Source organism: Callorhinchus milii, unplaced genomic scaffold (genome assembly GCF_018977255.1).
Source record: "Callorhinchus milii isolate IMCB2004 unplaced genomic scaffold, IMCB_Cmil_1.0 Scaffold3, whole genome shotgun sequence".
Taxonomy (NCBI): Eukaryota; Metazoa; Chordata; class Chondrichthyes; order Chimaeriformes; family Callorhinchidae; genus Callorhinchus; species Callorhinchus milii.
Genome location: NW_024704744.1, coordinates 25,152,700 through 25,178,585, shown reverse-complemented (window position 1 = coordinate 25,178,585; position 25,886 = coordinate 25,152,700). Strand labels below are relative to the sequence as shown.

The 25,886-nt window shown below is 43.0% G+C and overlaps 2 protein-coding genes across 2 annotated transcripts in view; both read right to left on the bottom strand.

Annotated features, from left to right (window-relative positions):
* mpv17 (mitochondrial inner membrane protein MPV17) overlaps positions 1 to 25,886 on the bottom strand; it is a 52,859-nt gene that overhangs the window by 18,226 nt on the left and 8,747 nt on the right. The window lies entirely within an intron of this gene.
* On the bottom strand, positions 17,579 to 24,380 carry LOC121848508 (uridine-cytidine kinase-like 1; the record flags this gene model as incomplete). Its single annotated transcript, XM_042332709.1, has 6 exons — positions 17,579 to 19,014; positions 19,907 to 20,063; positions 20,528 to 20,635; positions 21,248 to 21,370; positions 23,211 to 23,273; positions 24,210 to 24,380. Coding segments are annotated over 6 exons (699 nt in total), but the record flags the coding sequence as incomplete, so codon positions are not given.

The following is a 25,886-nucleotide window of genomic DNA, read 5'->3' as shown; positions in this document are numbered from 1 at the left end:
GATGTCTCAAAGCGCTTCACAGAATAGACTGTAAAATTAATTGACTGTATATTTGTGGGCGAAACACGACAGCCAATTGCGCACAGCAGTGTCCCACAAACAGTCGTGGATTGAAACTGACCAATTTATTATTGTTTTATTTTGGAGGGATTATTATTAGGCGTGTGGAGTAAGGAAACTTGCCCAAGGTTTTGCCCTGCCTGGAATTGAATCCAGGTGTCTCGCTTGCAAGGCGAGTGCTCTAACCACTGAGCTACAGTAGGACTCCTGTAGTATGATATATAAAAACATAGGAACAGGAGAGCCCAACCTGTCAAGTCTGCTCCGCTATTCTGTTAGATCATGGCTGATCTGTAACTCAATACCATTTGCTTGCTTTCTCCCCCAACACCCCCATTCCCTTACTAACCAAGTATGTATCGACTTCCCCTTCTTAAAAAGCTCCACGGACTACATTAACTATTAAGTAAAGAGATGTCTTCTGATTTCAACACTAACAAGTCTAGCACTAAACTTTAAGATGATGCCGTCTTGGTTCTTATCAAATAGGACGATCCTCTCCCAGGAGAGCTGTGTCTGACATCAACAGTGTCATTTGTTGACGCAAAAAGCAATCTTTCAAAGCAATTGCAATGTAAATGTATGACATTTAATTCTTGTGTTCTCTCATCAAAACAATGCCACCTTCTCTTTATCCAAAATGCTGTCTGCTTTTAATGTCTTGTGTCTGAGTTTAAAACAGCATCCTCCCACTGTGATCACTCTGTGCATGTGTATGGATTTAATGAATGCAAAGCACTTGGTGTAGTTTAGGGACAAAAGAACTTATGGACTCTGCTTCTCTACAAGCAGAGAATTCTACATTGTGTACTCTTCATTTCATGAGACTTTTGGAGCTCTGAGATGCTATCCCATGTGAAGGGCACCATAAAAAAGCAAGTTGTTGTTGTTGACTGATTTTAATTTCAATTTGTCATAATAAAACAACAGCAGAGGGATAATTCCCGAGCCGTTTACAGTGATGGAGTCGAGCAGGGGAAAGGTGACTATAGGCACAGTTGAAATGTTTGGTCTAAAGACTTGAAGGCAGGTGGGGAGGGGGTGAAGAGTTCTAGGGTGGGACAAAATAGCTGAAGACTCGGCTCTAAACTACTATTAATAATCCTTGCATTTGATATTGAGCCTTAACACGTGGTTGAGACGTCTCAAAGTGCTACACAGGATGTACTGTAAAGAGAAGTGACTGTGTATTTTGTGGGTGAGTTCAAGTTAAAGCCAAAACCTTAAGTAAGTTTCTCCACACCCTATGTTTACCTAGCAGTAAGTGGCAACCCGGTTGTTAGTCGATTGGTGGATCGCTTTCTGAGGGTAATAATCCCTTCAAAAAAATGTGGTCACTCAATCAACGACTGTTTGTGGTACACTGATGTTCAGAATTGTCTGCCACATTTCGCCCACGACATACAGTAAATTCTCTGCTTCTTCCCTTTTCCCCGGCTCGGCCCCGGGATCCGTTACAATGAAGCGCTCTGAGACGCCGTCCGGCGTGACGGGTGCTATATAAATCAAAATTATTGTTGTTGTAAATTCCCTTTATGGTATATTCTGTGAAGCGTTTTGAAAAGTCTCAACACTATATCAAAAGCAAGGATTATTATATTATTATTACCTCTGTGACATTCTCACGACCTACAAATCCACCCTCACATCTGCGCAGCGGACAGTTGGTCTGCTTCACGTCCTCAGCCCTACCAACCCCATCATCAACAGTCAGGTTTCAGCCTATATGCCCCCACTTGTTTGAGATCGATCCCAGAGTACCTACCATTTGCACCTTCCCTCACCTCCTTCAAGGTTCACCTCAAGATCTTTCTCTATGACCACAGCTTCAGTAATACTTTACCCTCTCTCCCCCCCCCCCCGTCACCTCAGACCCCAGGCGCTACATAAATTTGTGGTTGTATTGAAATTGTTGATGCAACAAATGCATGTCCCACAGCAGTCATAAAGTGAATGAACAATTTTATTACGGGGGAGGTGGGGGGGTGCGATTGGGGGAACGGAGATTGTTGGCCAGCACACCGGGAGACATTCCCTTCTCTTTTGAATCTTTAACGTCCACCTGACTAGTCAGACAGGATCTCATCCGACTGACAGCACCTTCGACATTTCAGCGCATAACCAGTACTGCACTGAATTGCCAGCCTGTTTGTGTTAAAAGCTTTGCACATGTTTTCCACAGGAGCTGCCTGAATGTAATGATGGAACATGTCAACCTTCAAACAAAAACAAGATATTTGTAGGTGAAGGAAATTGAAAAGTTTAGAATACAAAACTTGACTCTTGTTGCTGCTAGTAATTGAAAGGATATGAAAAGGATCTCGGAACAGCAGTGGTTTAATTAACACTGTGAGCTATCATGAGAACCGCTCCAACTGTAGAGTAGCAGACAGGAGATGGATTCATAATGACAGCTTTTCCTATAAGATCTGGGAGTGATAATGTCACACATCTCGATCAAAAGAGCAACACGAGCTATGTTTGAAGGAGGATGAGTAATGGATTTCAACACTTTGTATCAACCCTCCATCATTTCATCTCGACTCAACTAAAAAAAGCAGCTGCCAAATTCACACACCTATTATTTGCTAGTCTCTAACTCTTAAATAGGCAAAGTCTGACCCAAAGATCCCATGCGAAAAATACACAAAACCCTTTGTAGCAAAGTACACTTAAATGTTTACGATAAAATTGTGAGATCAATATAAATTCCTATGAAATATTCACAATCTTGTGATGCGTTTTGCAAACAAGACGGGTTTATTTTAATCTTGGGAGTGCTTAATAATGTCAATGTTTTTTTTTTAGCAAACTTGCTTGCCAAATAAAGATATTATATAACGACTATAAATAAGAACAATATAACTTGCAAGGATTGTTTAACATTTTAATTTGTAAGCTTTACTTTTGATGTGAAAGCAGGTTCTTGATAAAAAACAACAAAATTACATTTGTAAAGCGCCTTTCACGTTGGGAGGACGTCTGAAAGGTGCTGGGATGGTCAGTGTTTCGGACCTGAGCTGGGCGTCGGGATCGGGGAGGGTGGAGGGCAGGGGGGGAAGCAGGGAGATCGAAAGCATGGTTGAAGAGGAGGGTCTTGAGATTGGTCTCGAAGAAGGCAAGGGAGTGGGCACGGCGGAGGGATTGCAGGATGAAGTTCCAGAGGATGGGTCAGAGTAGCAGAAGGTCTGCCTGCCAATGGTGGGGCGGGCAAGGCGGGGGATATGAAGCAGGCCAGAGCCCGCTGAGCGGAGGGACCAAGCAGGAGGTTAGGAGGTCATGGAGGTAGGGGGGAGCAAGGCCATGGAAAGCTTTGAAGGTGAGGACCAGGATCTTGAACTGTATCCTCTATGTGATGGGAAGCCAGTGGAGTCGGGCGAGGATGGGGGTGATAAGGTCACGGAGCCTGGAGAGGGAGAGGACACGGGCTGCAGATTTCTGGATGATCTGCAGCCTATGTAGGGAGGAGTTGGAGAGGCCGGTAAAAAATGAGTTTGCATGGTCAAGCCTTGATGTAATGAAAGCATGCATGAAGGTTTCGGCGGCCTGCGGGGCGAGACAGTGTCGGAGTCGGGTCATGTTGCGGAAGTGAGGGAAGGCAGAGCGGTTCATGGCATGGATGCGGGGTAGAAAGGATTGCTGAGCATCCATTGAGCCTGAGGTGAGAAAGCTTGGACAGGAGCCAATCAGGAGGGCCTCGGTCTTATTGACGCTCAACTGATGAAAGTTAGCTCTCATCCAGGACTTGATGTCTCACAAGTGGTCCTGGAGTCAAGGGTGAAGGCAGAGAGGTAGAGTTGGGTGTCAACCGCAAACATGTGGAAGTTGACCACATGTCTATGGATGATGTCACCAGAGGGAGCACATAGATATTGAAGAGGAGGGAACAAGGACAGAGCTTTGAGGAACGCCGCATGAGATGGACCGGGGGCTAGAGGAGAAGCCGTTTGTGGAGATTAAGTGGACGGTGTAACAAGAAGAAGATACAACGATTGCATTTATAGAGTGCCTTTCACGTCGGGAGGAAGTCCCAAGGCGCTGGACAGTTGGGTCGGGACCTGAGCAGGGGTGAAATGGTCAGGGTGAGGGGAGGGAAGGGAGGGAGCGAGGAGGGAGTAGAGAGTCGAGAAGGGAGGTGAAGGCATGGTTGAAGAGAAAGAAGTACGATCTGAACCAGAGCCGTGAAGGTTCAGTGAGATGAGAGGAGGTGGAGTGGTCGACGGTGTCAAAGGCAATAGAGGCTAAGGAGGACAAGGAGGCAGACGGAGTCTTGATCGCAGATGGACAGAATATCATTTGTCACTTTGACCGGGCTGTTTCTGTGCTGTGGGTGGCACAGAAATCTGATTGGAGGGTTCGTGAAGGGAATGGCAGAAGAGGAAGGAGCGAAGCTGGGAAGCAAGAACAACTCATTCCAGGGCCTTGGAGAGGAAAGGGAGATTGGAGATGGGCGGTAGTTTGATAGCAATATGGGTCCAGGGAGGGTTTTTTAAGGATAGGAGTGATGACGGCTGTTTTCAATGGGGTGGGAACAGTACCAGTGGACAGGAAGCGGTTTATGATGTATGTGAGTAGAGGGGCAAGGAGGTGGAGCTGGGAGGTAAGGAGAGGGGTAGGGATGGGGTCGAGGGAGCAGGTGGTCGGTTTCATGCGGGTTATAGTGGTGGTGATAGAGGAATGGGGGACAGGTTTGAAGGTGTGGAGGGAGGGATGGGTAGGGGCCAGGGTATGATGGGGAGATAGGGAGGGGGTAGTAGACGGATGGGCAGAGGCAGAGCGGCACGCCTCTGTGCTTTAAGGAAGCGTAGGTGGCTGGTGTACCGTGGTGACTTACATGGTTAGAGACGGTTTGGAAAGTGAGGGGAGCAAGGGAATTAAGAGTGGAGGAGACAGAGCTGTGGAGAAGAGTGACCGACAAGGATAGGTCATTGCGGGCGGAAGCCAAGAAGGGAAGGAGTTCAGATGACTCCAACGCAGCCGAGAGAGAGGGGGGGATTTTTTTCCAGGGGCAGTAAGGGATGGAGGTAGGTTGGATGGTGGTGGGGAGAGGGATTCAGGAGTTAAAGGAGATGAAGTGATGGTCCGAGATCGCTTTGACAATGATGGTGAGGTCTGAGGCGGTGAGGCCCCGAGTAATCATCAGGTCGAGAGGGGTTCCGCGGATTTAGGTGGTGGAGTGGATTTGGAGGGAGAGGTTGAGGGAGGAGATAAGGGAGGAGAAGTCAGCAGAGGTAGAGCAGGAGGGGGTGAAGTGCAAGTTGAAGTCACCGAGGATGAGGCGGCGTTTGGAGCAGAGGGAGAGGGAAGATAGGAGGGTGGAAATGTCGGGGAAGAAGGTGGGGGAGCGCTTTGGGGGGTGATAAAGGGTAAGGGGCATCAAAGGAGGGGAAGGTTCCAGAGGAGTAAGGGGATAGGCCGAGCGAGGACTGGGAGATGAGAGCCACGGCGGTTAGGACATGGAGTATGATGGAAGGTGTAGCCGGGTGGTATGGCCACTATCGGGGGAAGGTGTCACCTGGAGTGATCCAGGTTTCAGTGAGAGCGAGTTTTTTTTTTGCTAATGACCTTCCTCATTGACCTTCCCAGCTCAAACAGACTACAAGCTCCAAATCATCGGGAAATCAGCAGCTCATCTCTTTTCTTTTTCCCAGACTCCACAAGCTTATAAACCCCATACACAGGCTCCACCTGCCACCTATTTCCGAGTCGATTAAAATAAGATTTCCTTCAAACTTCCAAATGCCCCCGTGCCTTTGTCCTCCCCTAACTCTCATCTCCTGTGGTCCGTCTCCCTCACCCAGTCCCTCTATTCTGATTTTTCATGTCTGTTTCACATCCCTGGCCCCTCGATCTACCTACCTTTTCAGCACTCTGTCTTGCTCTCTGGAATATTTTCCCAATGTTACCCTCCCCCAAACCCTCACTCTCCACTTTACAAATCCACCTCTTTGACTGCCCCTTAAGTCACTTCCCTCCTCTCTACAACTCAGGCTCGAATTCAACCTATGTGAAGCACTTTAAGATGTTTTCCTACATGAAAGCTATTATGAAAGTGATGAAAGTTATTGTGACGCCAGAAAATAAACCTTTTCGACCTGACATTAAAAAAAAAGTTGAAAAAAAGGAAGGATTTCAGGACTCCACGAATGATTGCTTCACTGGAAGAATACGTCTATTGAAAATCCAGCAGGTTGCGGCAATATCAAAACAGGCTTCTTCATATCAATCTGGACCAATACTTTTGGCACACAGCTCTCTGATTTGGGCTGGAAATGGAAAGCTATAGAGATGTTGATCAGTCACCTGAGCAACAATCCCTTTAGACAAAATTGGTCATTAACTTCACGGCTGTTTGTGGGACGTTACTGTGTGCCAGGTTTGCCGACAAAATTCAATCACTATACTTTACAGCACCTCCTGTGAAGCAGTTTGAGACGTCCTCTTAACAATACTACACGTGAGGAAATATCTTACGGACTTCCCAGCCTTCATTTCCACAGGAAGATTACGAGACAAGGTCATTTCTGGGAAAGATGAACAGGTGTTTTGTATAATAAACGCTAAATACAAATTTTCCTCCAGTTTTCTTATCTAACATATAACTTTCAAACACAGGATTTCTGCAAAAGGTTCTCAACCCTGATATCAACTGGCCAAACTCCTACAAAAGGCGATTTAATTCACTCTTGTTTAATCAATGATAGATGAATAGCACACATTCAGCTGTTTTGAACCTGAGGGTTGTGCAATTGTATATCTAACGCTTGTCATTCATGGTATGTAAAAGAAAAACCTGAATAAAAATACAATAACATGTAATCAACATTATCAATATATTACTGTCTGTGACAAGGAATCACACAACAAACTGCTGTACAAAATATCAATCGATGCATTTTTACACTGATTTTCAAATTCTGGGAAAGATGAGTCCCATTTGCAGATATTTGTATCCCATATGGTTAGCACTGCAATTATCAGTCAATATGTTTTGGTTTGTGTCAAAGATATTAGCATTTCTCAAAGATGTGCAAGTGGAAAAAATTACAGGAGATTTTGAATTTTCATTTTTGCAAGTCACAAAATCACAATTCATTAATTACTGCGTCCATATAAAAAAATGTGAATGAGAACCTTTTGCATAAATGATTTCTGCCCCCAAAACATTTAAAAGTTGATCAATTACCTATTGTGACTGATTCATGATTACTTAGTGAGTTGTTGGGATGTCCTCCCGACATGAAAGGCACTATATAAATGCAATCTGCTGTTGTATGTGGCAAGTTTCATTATTTCCAGGGCCCCTCTTGCATTATTTGTGTCCGGATAACTTAGTAGGGAAAACATGTCTACTGATACATCATGTAAAATAAGCAACTTAAACGGATAAATATGTTTGTCTCTTTGAGATTTCAGTCAATCTGGTTCTTGTGTTTACACTTCAGAGCTGACAGATACTATGCGCCATGTGGTCCATGGTCTCCATTCATGCTGTCACATCAGGCAGAGCTTTACGCAAAGGTGTGCTTCCAGGTTGTATCAGCGAGACATTTTGAAGAATGAAGTGGTGACAGACACAGATATGTGCCAGATATGTCCCTTTGGAGCACCATTAATTAGATAACTGTTCAGTAAAATATCCTTTCCTTTAAAGAGTTCATCTGGATCTGCTTTTCTCCAACTCTGCGACGCACCCTCCCACTATCTCATCCTCAGTGCACACCTGTTTTCCCAGCTCCTCCATTCACAAAATCCAACGGATTCAGGACCCCACCACCCGTACCAAACTCCGCAACCCCATCATCACAGGAATGCTGGGCATGTCCATTGGCTCCTGTTGTAGAAAGGATCGTTTTCGAAATCCTCACCCTCTCCTGCAAATCACTTCATGCCAGTTTGGGTCTTTTGTGTGACCCTCGACCCTCTACTCTATCATCAGCAGCTGTGCTTCCAGCCACTAGGCCCAGAACCTTTGGAACTCCCTGTCTCAATCCCTCTGCCTCGCCTCTTTTCCATCCTCAAATTGCACCTGATGATTCCTCTCCGTTTTCCAAAGCCCCCGGGGTCAAACTCTGCCACTGTGAGTCAGGTTGGCCCTGTTGTTAGCACTCTCGCCTCCACGTCAGAAGGTCATGGGTTCAAGCCACACATCAGGTCTTCAAACTCAATTAATCTAAGATGATACTTCAGTACAGTTCTGGAAATGTACTGAATTGTTGAAGTGCCGTCCTTTGGTTGCAATGTTAAATCAAGGGCCCCTCTGCCCATCAGTAATGCTCCTTTGTTCTCCAGGTGATGTACGATAATAATACTAATAATAATAATCCTTGCATTTGATATAGCGCTTTTCACGTCGGGAGGATGTCCCAAAGCGCTTCACAGAACACACTGTAGAGTGAATTGACTGTATATTTGTGGGCGAACGCGGCAGCCAATTGCGCACAGCAATGTCCCACAAACAGTCGTAGATTGAAAATGACCAATTTATTATTGTTTTTGGTTTTGGAGGGATTATTATTAGGCTCTGTGTGGAGTAAGGAAACTTGCCCAAGGTTTCGCCCTGCCTGGAATTGAACTCAGGACTCTCGCTTGCAAAGCGAGTGCTCTAACCACTGAGCTATAATGACTGACATGTAAGCAGAAAGAAAATTCATACCAGGGAACCGGGAAAAGTGGATCCTGCAACCGGTAGTAGAAATATTTTACTTACTGGAGGTGTAAGGAATGTCAAGTGGTAGGGAACAGACCCTGGTCAGCATTAATTACTGTCACAAGTTACAGATGAATATGGTTATTAAAAAAGTGCATTACTGACAAAGTCAAAAAAGTCATCATTGTACATCATCTAGAGAAGAAAGCAGCATTACTGTCATCCTCCAGTTTAAATATTAATGCTGAATTGTAAAACTTTCACATTCTCCAACTTGAATCCAATACTTAATATGATAAGCTATTAATGGTAAACTAAATGAATTTGCTCTTTGGTTACTTTAAGATACAGCAGGTAAAGTTATTTGACAGTTTATAACATATAACGTTTTCTATAATACTCAACAATATGAGAGTCCGTTACCATTCACCAGAGATTGGAAAACTCCACACAACAGCAAGTGAGTTTTTAGAAATTCTTACTATGTCAGCAATGCTCTTTTCTTACCATCCATAGTCACAAATTCACAAGAGAGTTACAGAACAAATCCTACCCCTTTTTCCATTACAGCATCAAGCTGTTCCTGACATGGTTCATTGTCCTGTTCTCAACCTAATGTACCATCCTTTTTTTTTGGTCAGCCAGGTGTCTACATGTGTGGACTTTATCACGCCTTTATCACCTCAAGGCTGGACTATGGGAACTCTCTCCTCGCCGGCCTTCCTGGCACCTCCCTCCACAAGCTGCAGGTCATTCAGAACTCTGCAGCTCGTGTACTGTCCCGCACCAGGCTTCGGGACCACATCACTCCCACCCTCGCTCGCCTCCACTGGCTCCCCATCCCCCAAAGGATCGAATTCAAGATCCTCATCCTCACCTACAAGGCCATTCATGGCCTCGCTCCCTCCTACCTCTCCGACCTACTATCCCCTACCTACCTGCCCGTACCCTCCGTTCCTCTGGCTCCGGTCTGCTCCACATCCCCCGCCCCAACCGCCCTACCAGCGGTGGCCGCGCCTTCAGCCTCTCAGCCCCGAGGCTCTGGAACTCTATCCCCCAGTGCCTTCGCCTTGCTTCCTCCCTTTCCTCCTTCAAGGCCGGTCTCAAAACCTTTCTCTTTGACCGTGCCTTCAGCTCCCCTCTCGACTCTCTACCCCTCCTCGCTCCCTCCCTTCCCTCCGCTCACCCTGACCATTTCCCCCCTGCTCGGGTCCCGACCCAACTGTCCAACCGACGTGAAAGGCGCTCTATAAATCCAATCTTGTTGTTGTTGTTGTTGGAAACTATGTTTAAGCATATACAAACCAGAGTTCAGTGCATCCCATCTACACATGGAAATGTCAAAGAATTGGAATTGAATGCGCACTCTCTCCCTGGAGGGAAACATCTTGCTTACCTAATTCATGATTTTTAAAAACAATTGACTAAACTTACTCCCGAGTAAATATCCTTCTCTTGTAATAACTCGTATTTCAGTCAGCTTTTAATCATTTTTGTATTCCTGCAAGAATTAAGAAATATTTTTTATCCAAATTATTTTAAACTATCTTCTTCCAAACAAATGACCGAACAGAAAGAACTCTTCACTTTGACGGTGCGGATTGGGGGAGAATCATGACAGAGATATTTAAGATCATGAATGGTTTGAAAAATTTAGATCGAGATATGTCTCAAGAAAATTGAAGACCAAAGGGTCATACCTTCAAAATAAGGCTACCAAATCAAAAGAGGAATGCAAGAGATATCCTTCTTCTGAAAGGTGGAACAAACTACCAGCACCAGTGGTAGAACAAGAAAGTAGGAACTGGGCAAATTCCTTTCAAGTAAAAGCAATCAGGGTTATTAGATACATCAAAGGAATCTGGTGGGAAATTTGATGGGTTGAATAGATGGATCGATGATCTACAGCCTGTAATTATTACGACAATGGGTCTGTCCAAGATCTTTATTCTGTCTGCTATCTATCACCTTATTTAGTTATTATCACTTGAATATAGTTTACAGGAGTATTTCATAGTTCTCTGTTTGTGTCATACTGTTTTCTCTCATCCTAACAATACATGTTCCATTTCCCGTGTAAATACCCTCTCCTTGTTACAATACTCATGACCTTGATGCTTTCACTACAGTTCACATCTGTGAGTCAGCCTGTCTCAGTTGGTAACTCTGAATCAGAAGGTTGTGAGTTCAAGCCCTACGACAGGACTTGGAACATATAATATATGCTGACTCTAAAGCAATGCCTGGTGTTCTGTATTGCTAGACATACCTTCCTTTGGATAAGACATTAAAGCTAGTTCCTCCCTATTTCTGATCTTCTCCTACCCACAAAATATTTTGCCCACAAAATGTACAGTCAATTCACTTTACAGCATATTCTTTGAAGTGCTTTGAGACGTCTCAACGACATGATAAGGCTCTAAATCAAATGCATGGATTATTATTATTATTGCTCCCCTTCTGCTCAGCAACCTTAGGCCTGCTGTTTACTCACCATTGTTGCCCAAGTGTTTAGCAACTATGTCCGCACCCTTTGGAACTGCTTCCCTCTATCGTTTACCATACAAGCCATCAGTTCTTGGTGAATAACAACATATGAATAAATCCATACTCACATGCGCCAATCGACTAACAACCGGTTACTGCTTACTGCTAGGTAAACAGAGGCGTGTGGAGTATTGACAGTTACCCATCGTTTCGCCCTGCCGGGAATCGAACCCAGGTATCTCATTTGCGAGACGAATGCTCTAACCACTGAGCTACAGGGTTAGAGTAAGAACAATGTGCAGCTAATGGGAGAACAAACCCTCAGACCAAAACATCCATAACAACCATGCTAGTCACCTTCCTCGCTGAAAGTGGCCACTAAACTACATATAAAATATTACTAAATAAAGCGCTTGTGTAGTAAACTCAGCACGGATGCCAGCAAAACCTCCTTTAAAAGAAAAACAAAATACATTCCAGATGTACACTGAATACCAAGGAATAGGAATTTGAATGTGCTGAAGGCTAATCTCCAAAATTTTATTCAATAGTCATAACATGTTGTATTGTAGTCCAAAACTCAATTGGAAATCGAGATGGGAAAAGAGATGCAGATACTTTCTACACACAGCTCAGCAACGTTCACAAAACAATCCCCAGTAGTGGGAGGAGTTTCAAAAGGAAATTGAATAGATTTCTAACAGTGAATGGGGTGGGGACCATGTGATGTGATAACTGAAAAGTACCACATATGGATATAGTCTCTTTCCATCCTGCAGTTGCTTATATTCTTATAGTGGTTTGCATGTCTGCTGAAATAAGAGTTAAATTGCTTCTCCCTCACCCAAACACGATCACTGCAGTTTACAGTATATCACACACTGACCCCCCCACACACACACTGACCCCCCACACACACACACACACTGACCCCCCCACACACACACTGACCCCCACACACACACACACTGACCCCCACACACACACACTGACCCCCCCACACACACACTGTCCCGCCCACACACACACAGACCCCCACCACACACTGACCCCCCCACACACTGCCCCCATCCCACACACTGAACCCCCCCACACACAAACACACACTAACCCCCACACAAACACTGACCGCCCCCCCCCACACACACACGCAGACCCCCACACACACTGAACCCCCCCTTCAACCCCCCCACACACCGCCCCCATCACCCCCACACACATACTGACCCCCTCCAGCACCCCCCACACACTGACACCTCCACACACACACCACCACACACACTGCCCCCCCCAGGCCCCCCCCCCACACACATACCACACACACTGCCCCCCCAGGCCCCCCCCTCCACACACACCACCACACACACTGACCCTCCCCACACATACTGACCCGCCCCCAGCCCTCCCCCACACACTGACCCCCCCAGCTCCCCCACACACACCCACCACACACACTGACCCCCCCCCCACCAATCTGCCACTCCACTCTAGCCTCGGCCAAGTTGTCCTTCTACTCAGGATAATCCTGGAGGCGAAGAACAACCCCAGGCTACTGTTTTCTACCACATCCCGACTCCTCCGTCCCCACCGCCACCCCGCGCAGGTCATCTCCTCCAACCTTCACTGCGAGGAGATGCTGGATTTCCTTGAATCCAAAATCAAGGGAATCCGCTCCGCGGTCACTGCCCCTCCAACGTCCACCCACCCCTTCCCTCCCACACTCCGACTCCTACCCATCCTCCCCTACACACATTCAAACCTGTTTCCCCACCCTCTGTCACCAAACTCATCCTGTCCCTGAAACCCACCACCTGCTCCCTTGACCCCATCCCCACTCCACTCCTTATCTCCCAGCTCCACCTCCTTGCCCCACATATCACAGACATCATCGACCTGTCCCTCTCCTCTGGCTCTGTCCCCATTCCCCTAAAAACTGCCACCATCACTCCCACCTTGAAAAAACCCTCCCTTGATGCATCGCAGCTATCAAGCTACCGGCCCATCTCCAACCTCCCCTTCCTGTCCAAGGTCCTCGAAAGAGTCGTCCTCCTCCACCGCTTGTCCTCCCGCCTCAACCTTCAAGGCCCTGTCCTTGAGTGGTTTAGGTCGTACCTCTCCCACCGTCTTCATTTTGTTTCCACAAACGGCTTTTCCTCCAGCCCCCGCACTGTCTCGTGCGGTGTCCCTCAGGACTCTGTCCTCGGTCCCCTCTTCTTCACCCTCTATATGCTTCCCCCTTTGGTGACATCATCCACAGACATGGGGTTAACTTCCACATGTATGCGGATGACACCCAACTCTGCCTGTCCGACATCGAGTCCTGGACGAGAGACAACTTTCCTCAGCTCAACGTGCGTAAAACCGAGGCCCTCCTGATTGGCTCACGTCAGCGCCTCCGCACCTCAGGCGCTGACAGCATCAGCATCCAAGGCTGCACTCTCCACCTCTCAACGCCATCAGGAGCCTCGGCGTTCTGTTCGACCCTGAGCTGTCCTTTCTCCCTCACATCCGCTCCACAACTGGCACCGCCTTCCATCACCTCCGAAACATCTCCAGACTACGGCACTACCTCACCCCTCACGCTGCTGAAACTCTGGTTCACGCCTTTGTCACCTCAAGGCTGGACTATGGGAACTCTCTCCTCGCCGGCCTTCCCGCCACCTCCCTCCACAAGCTGCAGGTCATTCAGAACTCTGCAGGTCGTGTACTGTCCCGCACCAGGCTTCGCGACCACATCACTCCCACCCTCGCTCGCCTCCACTGGCTCCCCATCCCCCAGAGGATCGAATTCAAGATCCTCATCCTCACCTACAAGGCCATTCACGGCCTTGCTCCCTCCTACCTCTCTGACCTACTATCCCCCCCATGTACCTGCCCGTACCCTCCATTCCTCTGGCTCTAGTCAGCTCCACATCCCCCGCCCCAACCGCCCTACCATCGGTGGCGGGCCTTCAGCCTCTCAGCCCCGAGGCTCTGGAACTCTATCCCCCAGTGCCTTTGCCGCCTCCTCCCTTTCCTCCTTCAAGCCCGGTCTCAAGACCTTTCTCTTTGACGGTGCCTTCAGCTCCCCTCTCGACTCTCTACCCCTCTCGCTCCTCCCTCCCTTCCCTCCCCTCACCCTGACCATTTCCCCCAATGCTCAGGTCCTGACCCAACTGTACAGCGCCTTGGGACGTCCTCCCAACATGAAAGGCGCTCTATAAATGAAATCTTGTTGTTGACCCTCCTACACACACTACCACACACACTGACCCCCCCCATCACCCACCCCCACACACTGAAGCCCCGCCCACACACTGACTCCCCTCCCACACACACACTGCCCCCCCTCCCACACACACACTGCCCCCCCCACACACCAACACTGGCGCCCCCTCCACATACTGACCCCCCTCCCACACACACAGTGCCCCCCCCACACACCAACACTGGCGCACCCCACACACCAACACTGACGCCCCACCACACACCAACACTGACCACCCCCACACACACCAACACTGACCCACCCCCACACACCAACACTGACCCCCCACACACACCAACACTGACCCCCCCGCACACCAACACTGGCGCACCGCCACACACCAACACTGACCACCCCCACACACACCAACACTGACCCACCCCCACACACCAACACTGACCCCACCACACACACCAACACTGACCCCCACCGCACACCAACGCTGTCCCCCCCGCAATCTGATACACACCAACAGTGTCCCCCACCCCCCCATCATATATTCAACTCTAAAACACACTTCACAGAATATATTGTAAAGTGTAGTGACTGTATTTGTAGGCAAACAGCAGCCAATTTTGCATTGCCATAAAATCACATGGAGTGCGTGTTAACCAGAGTCCAGGAGAAACTCCCTTCACTCTTCAAAGTGACATGGGATCTTTAATACCCACCTGAACAGGCAGACAAGTCCTCAGCTTGACGTCCAAGGGCTGGTGTCGATTGTGCGATCGTTAGAAAACTATTTCTGGACCTAGAATTTTAGAACTTATGATTTTTAAAATGATAGTGCATGAAGGGAGAATATAAAGTATAATTCCATATCCCTGGAGGGGAGCGCTGACACCTAGTGGCACTTTACGCTAGTATAAAGTAACAATGCATTAAAAACATCACAAACGTTATTCCATTGTTGTCACTGCAAGTGATAGTCAAGTCAAACAGTTATAAAACCTCAGATGTTATATATTCAGGAGAATTAGACCTGTAGGCTAGTTATGTATCTTTTATACATTATAACACAGTTAATGTAGTCTCACTCCAATTTTATTGTTTCAATTACATTATCCTTGAATATTACACAATAATTATATCGTAATTACATTTATTGGATAAATAGCACAAGTGATCTGCATAGCAAACTCTTATAATAATTATTTATGCAGTTACCAAACTGTCATTTGTATATTTCAAGACTTGTTCTTGTACACTTTGTTATAACTGTTTTGACGTTTGACTGATTCATATCCTTATTTCATCTCTGTTAAACGTCAGAGTTTATAGCACAAAAACTATTTGAAATTGCTTATAATAGTGAAGCAAAAGTAGAGCTTTTATTTTAGCCTCTTGCTTGTCAGACATCAAGGTCTGGATGTGTGTCAACTTTCTGCAGCTGAATGTTGACAAGATGGAAGCTATACTCCTCAACTCCCATCAATGTCTTTTCACCAGTGGCTCCGACCTCCTTAATGTCCCTAGCCTATCTCTTAGACACTGAATATGTGTACACTTGTCAGGTTCAATCACTAAGCTGTGCTTCCTACCCCACATCCGGTCGCTGGATGTGGGGTAAAAACTAGGTCACTTTCCTTCACTTCCATCATATTTCCCATCTCTGACCTTACCTCACACCCAACGCAGATTAAAAGCTTATCTACGTATTTGTCACCCCCTGCCTCGATCATTCCAATGACCGCTTCACCACTGCACAATTCATAAAATTCAGCTAATTCAAAATTCCGCCATATCCTGACCTACACAAAACTCTGCACCCCCATCACTCATCCTTGCCAAGCTCCACTTGCTCACTATTGCAGAACAAATTGACTTAAAAATCTTCACTTACGTACAAATCAATTCACACCCTGGAACTCTCTACCTCTCTTACCTGCTTACACCCCACTAAACCAGCCACTGCCTCCGGCCTCTTGCGTGTCCCTCATCCCCTTGGCTCCACCATCAGCAGCCGTGCCTTTAGCCACTGGGCCCTCAAACTACTGAACTCTCTGCCTCAATCCCTCTACCTTGCCCCCTCCTTAACCACCTTCAAATCACACCCGAAGACCTTTCTCTTCAACCGTGCCTACGGTCACCTCCCCCCCTCTCCCAGGTTCGGTATTAAACTCTGACATTCTTAAGTGCTCCAAATTGCTACCCCGCATGAAGGGGCGTATATAAATGCAAGTTGTTGTTGTCGACAATGTGTTCAAACTAGGATCTACCTGTGCAAGTGTTGTGAACAGGAACAAAACAATACAACTAACTACAAAACTTTAAGATGATTGTGGGAACAAATTTAACACTGCTTTTTTAAAGAAAGGTATATATTACTAAGGGAAGATGATCTTAGAATTTTGGGGTGCGACATAGTTTTGTACTCGACTTTCATAGAAAAAGTACAGAAACCTCAAGTCAAACTAATGCAATACATTTCAATTACTGTATTTTCCACTTTTGTACATACTTCATCAAAATAGAAAGAAATTGTACAATTAATCTAATCTTTACATTGTTCTTCCTAATTGCAGAAGCATAATTCTATTGAGACGTTTCAGAAGTAATTTGACTTCACTACTGATTGGCTCTAAAGCTCAACACCTGAGTTTAACACGGTTTATCCTTAGATCATATTTTGCTTTGCTCATCCATCTAGGTTTGTGCAGATGTTCTGACTGGAAGATAAAACTAAATTCAATGTACTGTATGTAGCAATGTATCCCTATTTGATACAAACTGAATAAAAGCTGCAAGAATAGTGTGAGAAGACAAAATAGGATGATGCCGTGTACACATCATGAACACTAAATGACTTGGTCCTTAAAACATTAAAAAAGTGACACAGTATACTTCTCGGGGATTCTACAGAATCAACTGTTAACACTAACATCCCAAATAAAAGAATTCAGTGCTGCCATATTCACTTAAATAGCAGCAGAGAAACGAAGAACCACAAAACTCTTAATACCACAGTTTTGCATAAAATTGATGCAATTCCAATGAACAAATTGTAATGTATACAAAGTCAATCAAACATTAATAAATTATAGTGCACAGCACTTGCGGTCCCATTTATTTTTAAACACACTTGTATCTTGACAGGCTCAAACCTATTTCAGAGACAACAAAGGAATTAAATCTCTTTTAAATAACAGATTTTTATTTTTTAAAAAAACAAGACATTAGAGGCCTGGCTCTACAAATTTCAATCACAATTTATTAAGCATAAGCTGCATACACATATTGTACAACTTAACATCCTGCAGAATTTTGAAGGACTAAACCTCTGAAGAGTCCTGTATTATGCATCATTGCAGTGTCCCATGACATTTGTCTACAACTTTATATTAACCTGTCAAAGTTAATTTATGCTTTTCACTGTAACCACCAGAGAGAAAATGGGTTTCACCTACTCATTTTATTTAGTCCGACACTCCACAATGGGAAGTGAGTATAGCTTCGCTTTGCATCTCCCAATAAATACTTTCTATTCTTGATATACGATTGCAACATGGCAATCTGAACATTTCAGATGAAGTTACTTTCAGCAATGATGGCAGGTACTTTTGAGTGTTCACTGTAATACAATTAGAAGACAAGTGATGGGGGAAACTACACAATTGTGTGTAATTGATTAGTGCATTCAGAATCATCCTCATGCCTAATTAAAAACCTTATTTTCCCTTTGAAAACTTTTTTTCCCCAGCATGAGAAGTGTCTTTGGACAGTTTAATAACAAAATCCCTTTTTCCAGATCAGTGATACAGAACTTCTATAAAGTCAGATCATTTAGAGGTTACCAAGGGAAATGTTGAGGGAAGTCGCTATAGATCCTGAGAGGTACCTGAAATAAGGTGAAATGAAGGTGGAGTTTTGTTCGATTGAAGATTGCTAATACAGTTTGGGATAATCAACGTTGAGGATGAATCGGGTAAAATCACAATATTACCCACGGTTAAGATCATTGGCATTTGGTTTGTCATTTGAATGTCCCATATATGAACAGCTATGACATGATGGTCCAATAAATTACTTTTTAGGCATTCATCAGTCCTGAGTGATACAAATAAATGTATTCGCCTTCTCATTTTGAAAATAAAACACAATAACTTCCAGAAATATCTTGATTTTCCCAGATTTTTAAAACTAAACAAGTTATGCTTCAAACTACTTAGTTGCTCAAAGAGGTCAGTTCTGTATATAGCACAGAAAACGAATCCTAGGCATTGTATTCAGATGAAATTGGGAAATAGTTCAGGTATTCTGAATATTACTTTAATAAATACATAGTTCCCTTTATGGAGCATTCAATGCCTGAATTTATAACAAACAGTAACATTTGGAAAAATCCAAAGTACATATGAATTGATCCAAATTTGGATCAAGAACTCATTTTGATATTGTCCTCAACATATGGTCAAAATACATCCAGGGATAACTGCAGTCTTTATAGCTTTGTCCAGATTGCTGTCATGTCCCTCAGGTAATGAGAATGATACTCAGCAGTCCATTCCCTCGTCACTCTCATACCAATCAGACGGTGCATCGGTGCCAAAATATCGATCTCCAAAGTTACCTGCATATTAAATACAACATTTATTAGTTGTGATTATTTATTATTATAACCCTCAAACAATATCTGGGTTACAGGTCAGGATTAAAATACACCTCTTAAAAAAAGATTCTGGGCAAGTTTCCACTTCTTTTTCAATTAACGGTTACTTTGTTAATTGAAAGTTAAGTTACTTTGCTAACTTACTTAAAAATCTTGTTTTGATCTACTTCCCTACAGGGGGCATATACTAACTATACACATTAGAAATTACACTAATTTGTTACGTGTTCCATCCCAGGTACTACATTGAAGATCAATGATTACCACAAGCATTATTTCACTAATATTTCGCTAATGTCATTCTCTTTGACCAGCACAAGTAATATTTCTAATTATGAGTCCAGATTGAATCATTACATAATAATCCTTACACGGATATTGTATCATACCCATTGCAAAGCCCTATGCTGAGACTTTGGCTTACACTCCAATGCAATGCTGGGAAACGTTCTGCATTGATGGAGGTGCTGTTCTTCGGATAAGACATTCAACTGAGATCGCATATCCTCATTCAGGTGGACATTAAAGAGCTCATGGCACTCTTCAAAAGGAGATATTTCTCCTGATGTTATGGCCAACAATCCCCCATATAAAATTCATTATCCACTTCATTCAATCCAGTTTACAAATATTACAAATTAGACCCCAATATCAGAACAATTAAATTAGAAAAAACAAGGCTCTAGCCTTCAATGTAAACCCAGTTTTAATAGAGAGAAAATGACTAGTCAGTCCAGCAATAATTTTAAGTGAGCCATCACACGATTTTTTATATTTTGAAGGAAAGGTGAATAAAATTAATACCATTTAGCTTCTTTCTAACAATAATCACAAAAGCTCAAGAATACCTTACCTATTCCTGGAATTATATGGAATTCATCATTTACTTTCTTGTCCACTGCTGTTGTGATGATATTGACCTTAGGAAAAGCATAAGCAACAGAATGCACACCCATCTCAGCCATTAGCAGCGAGATCAGAAAGATTTTATCCTCTTGTACATCATGATCCTGAAATAGCAATAAAAAAATAATTGTAAATAAAGCCTACAAAATGATAGCTTTATCTCTTACGTTTCCCCCACAAAATACAGTCATTTTACAGCTGTGAAGGCGCTTTAAGAGGTCTCAAAGACGTGATAAGACGCCACATCAAATGCAAGGATTATTACATTATATATAAAGTATTACATGTACATAATTAGTTTCCAATCATTTCCATTAATGAAAACAAGCCACTTTATTTTAAAAAAGATTCACATGCTTTGTAGTATATTCAGTCTCTCATGTGTCCAGTCATCAAGCAGAATGGTTCAAACAATTTACAGAAATAAACTACCTACAATTTGCTAGTTAGAATGAGATCTTTCTCATAATCATTATCACTAAATATTGCAATTTGTTTTGCCACAGGTGATGTATCATACTTAATACAGACAGCAATCCACACTCTTTTTGTGCAACTGGTTACTCACCAAAAGGACTCGAACTGCCATCATAGCAGCAGCTCCTGTTGATACTGTACTGTCCATGAGTATTACATAATCCTCACTGATATCCTTTGGTAACCGAAGATAATGGAGCTGGGTGAAGTAAGACAAGAGTATATTAGTCACAAAAATGCAAGGTAATTTTCATCCTTCTGAGACATGCATAACCAACGGCACCCCGAGTATTAAATAGAGGAAAGCAGGAATTCTTTGGGAGTAGAACCATCTCCATCATGACTGTGATGGCCATCTCTATTGAGAGACTGCCTGTTTAATTACATAGAATGTTACAGCACAGAAATAAGTTATTTGGGCCCAACTAGTACATGAGGATGAAGGGAAAGAGTTGAGCCAACTCTCTGTGGATTATGTAATCCAATACCTGAGACAGAGAGCGCTCCAGAGCACTGTTAATTGATCAGCCTGTCTGGCTCAACAACGGGAATGAGCGAGGTAGACTTGTCATGGGGAAAGGTGTTGAAATTCTTTCCCACTCAGCAGCAGCTAACAAGTAGGGTAGCCCAAACCAGCAAACAGCAGGAAGCTTATCAGTGCTTTGAAGTCAAGACTTGGTTTATGTCGCACAGTTAACCAATAGAGCTGATATTGATTAAGCTGCACTGCCCTAGATGTTGTTAGTTAACAGTAACTAGTATACTCTTTAGAATATGTGACTAATATACTGTTTAGTGTGCTAATACATACCTCAGGTTCTCCTGTATCATGGTTTGTTTGAATGAGAATCTTCCCTAGTCTGATATCCTTACACACTGCTGTCAGTGCTTGCTCCATTGTTTCACCAGCGCGAAGAATAGAGACTCCAGTTATCTAAGGAGTTCAAAATAGTTCTTTATTTCAATCCCGAATATGGTGATAAAATTATTGCAGATGCTAATCATTTCAAACACTATCAATGAATGCAGCTTTAAGATAAAATGTTTTTTTCTAATCGTTTAAGGATGACACATAAACACAAAATGGTGCTCTTATTATGTCAAACTAAAATGGTAGTTGACAATAAAAAAAGGATGTAATGCTGGAATTATTAATTTTAGCCATTCAATGAACTACTGGGTGACCAAAAGTCGTGATGTCTACCTTTACTATCTAAAAATAATATATATCCAAATTTCTTTAAGACATCGTATCATGACTTTTGGTCACCCTGTAGAAGAAAATATTTACAAAGATTACAAAGAATGTACAGCACAGAAAAGGTCACTCAGCTCAACCAGTCCATGCTAGTGCTTATACTCAAGACAGGTCTTCACCCATTCCTTACTCCTTCCCATATCCTTTTTAGATTTAGAGAAATAATTAGAAACTTCTCCACCTTTTCCTGCTTGACTCAATAGACCAATTACAATTTTGGATTACAAATAACCTGTCTTGTGTTCCCTACTTTAGTTGAAACAGAAACCTGTCTGAATATTCCAGCATCACCATGACTGTTATGTTTTTTGGGGTGAAGTAAATTCCTCTTGTTGCGAACTATAGCAACATGAAAATTCACTTTAATGAGAAAATTCCATGTATAACTTCATGTTGTCAAACGGCAGTAGAAATCCATAACATCCTGACAGCAAAAAAAACTGAAGGAGCTTTTTGGTTAATACTGGATGCATGAAAAACCCTAGGTTACATAATGGTTTACATCAAACTGAGAATTTCATTATATTTCTGCAAAGTTTTTCCTCAAGGAAAATATAAAAAAAAGCAAAATATGACCATGCAGAGCTGTCCAGTTTCCATACTTTATTTCAGATGATGTAATGCTTCATATCTCTCTATTAATGAAGGTTCCACAAAAGAAATGAGCTACAAATTAACCTGTCACCATAGTGAAATAGAAATGAGAATTCAATGACTGATGCCGTGTTTTGTACAGTGTTAAGCTCATTACTCAGTATGTACTCTTTTACCTTATACAGTACATTTCTATTAAGACAGCAACAACAAATTGCATTTATATAGCATTTTTCACATTGAAAGGACGTCCCAATGTACTGGACAGTGACGCGTTTGCACGCAAGCTGGAGGTTGAATTCAAGAAGGGTGTGGAGCAAGGAGTTTGGGGGTGGGAAGATGACCAAAGGCACGATCAAAGAGGAAGGCTTTGAGACAAGTCTTGAAGGAGGCAAGGAGGGGCGAGGCGACGCGACCCCGAAATGGAGTTCCAGAGGGTAGGGCAGAGAGGTTGATGACTCGACCGCTGATGAGGCGGCAGAGAGTCATGGAGCAGGCCAGTGCCTGCTGAGTGGAAGGATCAGGTAAGGTGGTAAGATTTTAGCAGGTCGCAGAGGGAGAGTGAGGAAGGCCGTGGAGGACTTCAAAAGTGAGGACAAGGATCTTGAACTCAATCCTCTGGGGAGCCTGTGAAGCCAAGTGAGGACTGGAGTGATTGGCTCACAGAGCTTGGTGTGGGAAAGGACATGAGTCTCAGTCTGGCTCTCATTCTACAGAGTGGGAGAAGAATAAAATCATGGAACTGGTGACAAACATGAGCAACAACAAGTGAAAAACTACAATGCAACCCCCCATGGAACTGATATAATGGCAATCACTAACTCATTATTAGCAATAACTATAGGTAGGATTGATGCTTTGCATGTCTACAATTTTTTTTCATAATAATGTTCAAATTGATCAGAATCGGTATCAAACTCACCCTTTTCCCACCAAATCGTTTTCCTTCATATAGTTCTCCCTGAGGCGTTTCCACTGTAACAGGCTACAAATATTTATGTAAAAAATAAAGAAAATGAATAATCAGTTTTAAAAATAAATACTTTGAAAATCAGATGATAGTCAATTAAAAACAGTTGTACTAACAAGGGCTTTGCATCTTCATGCTACAAATCTAGACTAATGTTAACATAGAGAGGACCCCTTTTAAACCTTATTCTCTCTGCCTTTCTCCTTAATAGTCTCACTCTTCCCAACATAGTGATGCCAATTTTGTCTTCCACTCAGTCTCCATAATCTACACAAACTAACATTCAGTTATGACTGGTAGCCACCTACCATTATATGGTACAATAATGGAATGTACCATGTGCTCACAATCCCCATTTCGTTGCTATTAAGACTGCCAGAAAAAAATAGACCGGACAACTTGTGAACCCCCATCAAGTAGCAGCCCCCCAAACACTCGCACCGTTCTAGGTAAGTCTGTATTCAATCAGCAGTATGTTTATATTTTTTTCTTGATTGAATATATCTTGATTTACGGTATAGAGAGAGAGATAACATGTAAGGGTAGTTTTAGAGCTGTAAAGAGCAATTTCAGGACAGATAACCTACTCAGATGGTAATCAATGACTGGAACAGGCATCCAGAAAAGGTGAATGAAATCAGGACGCTGGACTCATTTAAAAAGCAGCTTGATGCTGTAATGGGGGACAACAGGATAGGTGGTCTGAAAGGGTGACATTGGATAGGACAAAGAACCTTCTTCATCCAAACTAATCTTGTGATTGATTCATTCTAAATCCAAGTTTTACACCTTGTAGGATTGAAGGATAGCACAGACAGGTGCTTGCAAAGCACAAGCTACCAAGCTGCTGTTTAACTGTATCTCACACAAGTAATCTTCAAATGAATGCAAGGATATCAGAATAAAATGTAAAATCTAGAAGTCACTGAAAGGGATAATAAGCACACTTGCCTTGAGTGGTAGGAAGGAGAGAGCATGCTCAATCAGCAGCCTCATTAATCTTTTTGAGTAAAAGATAAATTCATCTCGACTTGTATCCTTATTCCTGCGCAATAGACCAGAAATAATCAAAAACCCAATATATACATGCAGTGTAATTACTAAAATATTAGTTGTACCATATCAGATTTTCTAATGGATTAATCATAACAATTACAGAGTTATTTTTGTCTATTTTAAATGAAAGTCTTATACCATACTGAAAATAACTATGGTATAAAACACTCAATTAATGTATCTATTATCAAATTAAAGCAAAAAGGACAACTAATTTAGTTCTACAGAAAACAATGGAATGAGAAAATGCATTAATCTAATTGAGTGGTTTGAGAGACATCATAAACTGCAGCAAGAAGGCTTAAGTGCTTCATAAATCATCTGAACTCAGGTTGCATGATGGTATTGCAGAATTTGTATTTTTGAATAAATACCATGAAGTTGAGTGGTTATTTTTAGGTCAGGCAATTTTTTATTCCAGTAAGCGGCACTGGACTGACAGTCAGTGATTTTTCTACCATTGAATGAAGAAACCGTCATGTAAAAGATTAATGACTACCATCATTACTCAACATTTATTAGGAAATAACATGCTAAATAACTTTACTAGAAAATTCTATAGGCAGAAACAGCGCTTCTTCCTAACCTTAATAAAATGAAATTTTGTGAAAGACAAAATATAATAAAATAATAATAATCCTTGCATTTGTATAGTCGACTTTAATCATCGTTCAAACGTCCCAAAGCTTCAGCGATCTTTATACTGATAAAGGATATTGATGCTATTTGTGGTGAAATGCGCAGGCCAATTGCCGCACAGAGTTCCCACAAATCAGTCAGTAGTTAAATGATCCAACTTTATTATTGTTTTGTTTATTTTGGAGGGATTATTATTAGACGTGTGGAGTAAGGAAACTTGCCCAAGGTTTCGCCTCTGCCTGGAATTGAACTCAGGTTTCTCGCTTGCAAAGTGAGTACTCTAACCACTGAGCTACAGGACTCCACAAATACATATACCTTGTATCTGCAAATAAAGGTGAACTTCGGGGATTTGTAAAATTTAAGTTATTTATTAAACCTTAGAAAGTTAGATAGTATCTTATGCACCAACAAATTTCTCTGAATAAATCTTCTTATTAGTCAATAAAGTAATTGGAAAATAAAATTTGAAACTAAAAGAAACTTACAGAAAGCAAGCTTGAAAATTAATGTTGTATTTTTCCGCAAGATAACTAGTTAAAGTTTTAAAAAACACGTTGATATGTACATGGAAAATTACTTAAAGAAAAATTTGAAATTATGGCAATCCTATTCAATTATCTATAATGTCAACAGGCCCAACTTCACATTGGGACATGCACAATAAAAACAATAAGTCTCATACAACAATAACAACTTGGATTTATATCGCCCTCCACGCCAGATGGCGTCTCAGAGCGCTTCACAGTAATGGATTCCGGGGCTGAGCCAGGGGGAGGGGGAGGAAGGTGACCAAAGGCGCGGTCGAAAAGACAGGTCTTAAGTAGAGACCTGAAAATAGGAAGAGAGGGGGCGAGGCGAATAGGTTGGACCTCACATTCAACTGCAGAATTAGTGTATGCACTTGAATGAGCAGATGAGATAAAGAATATT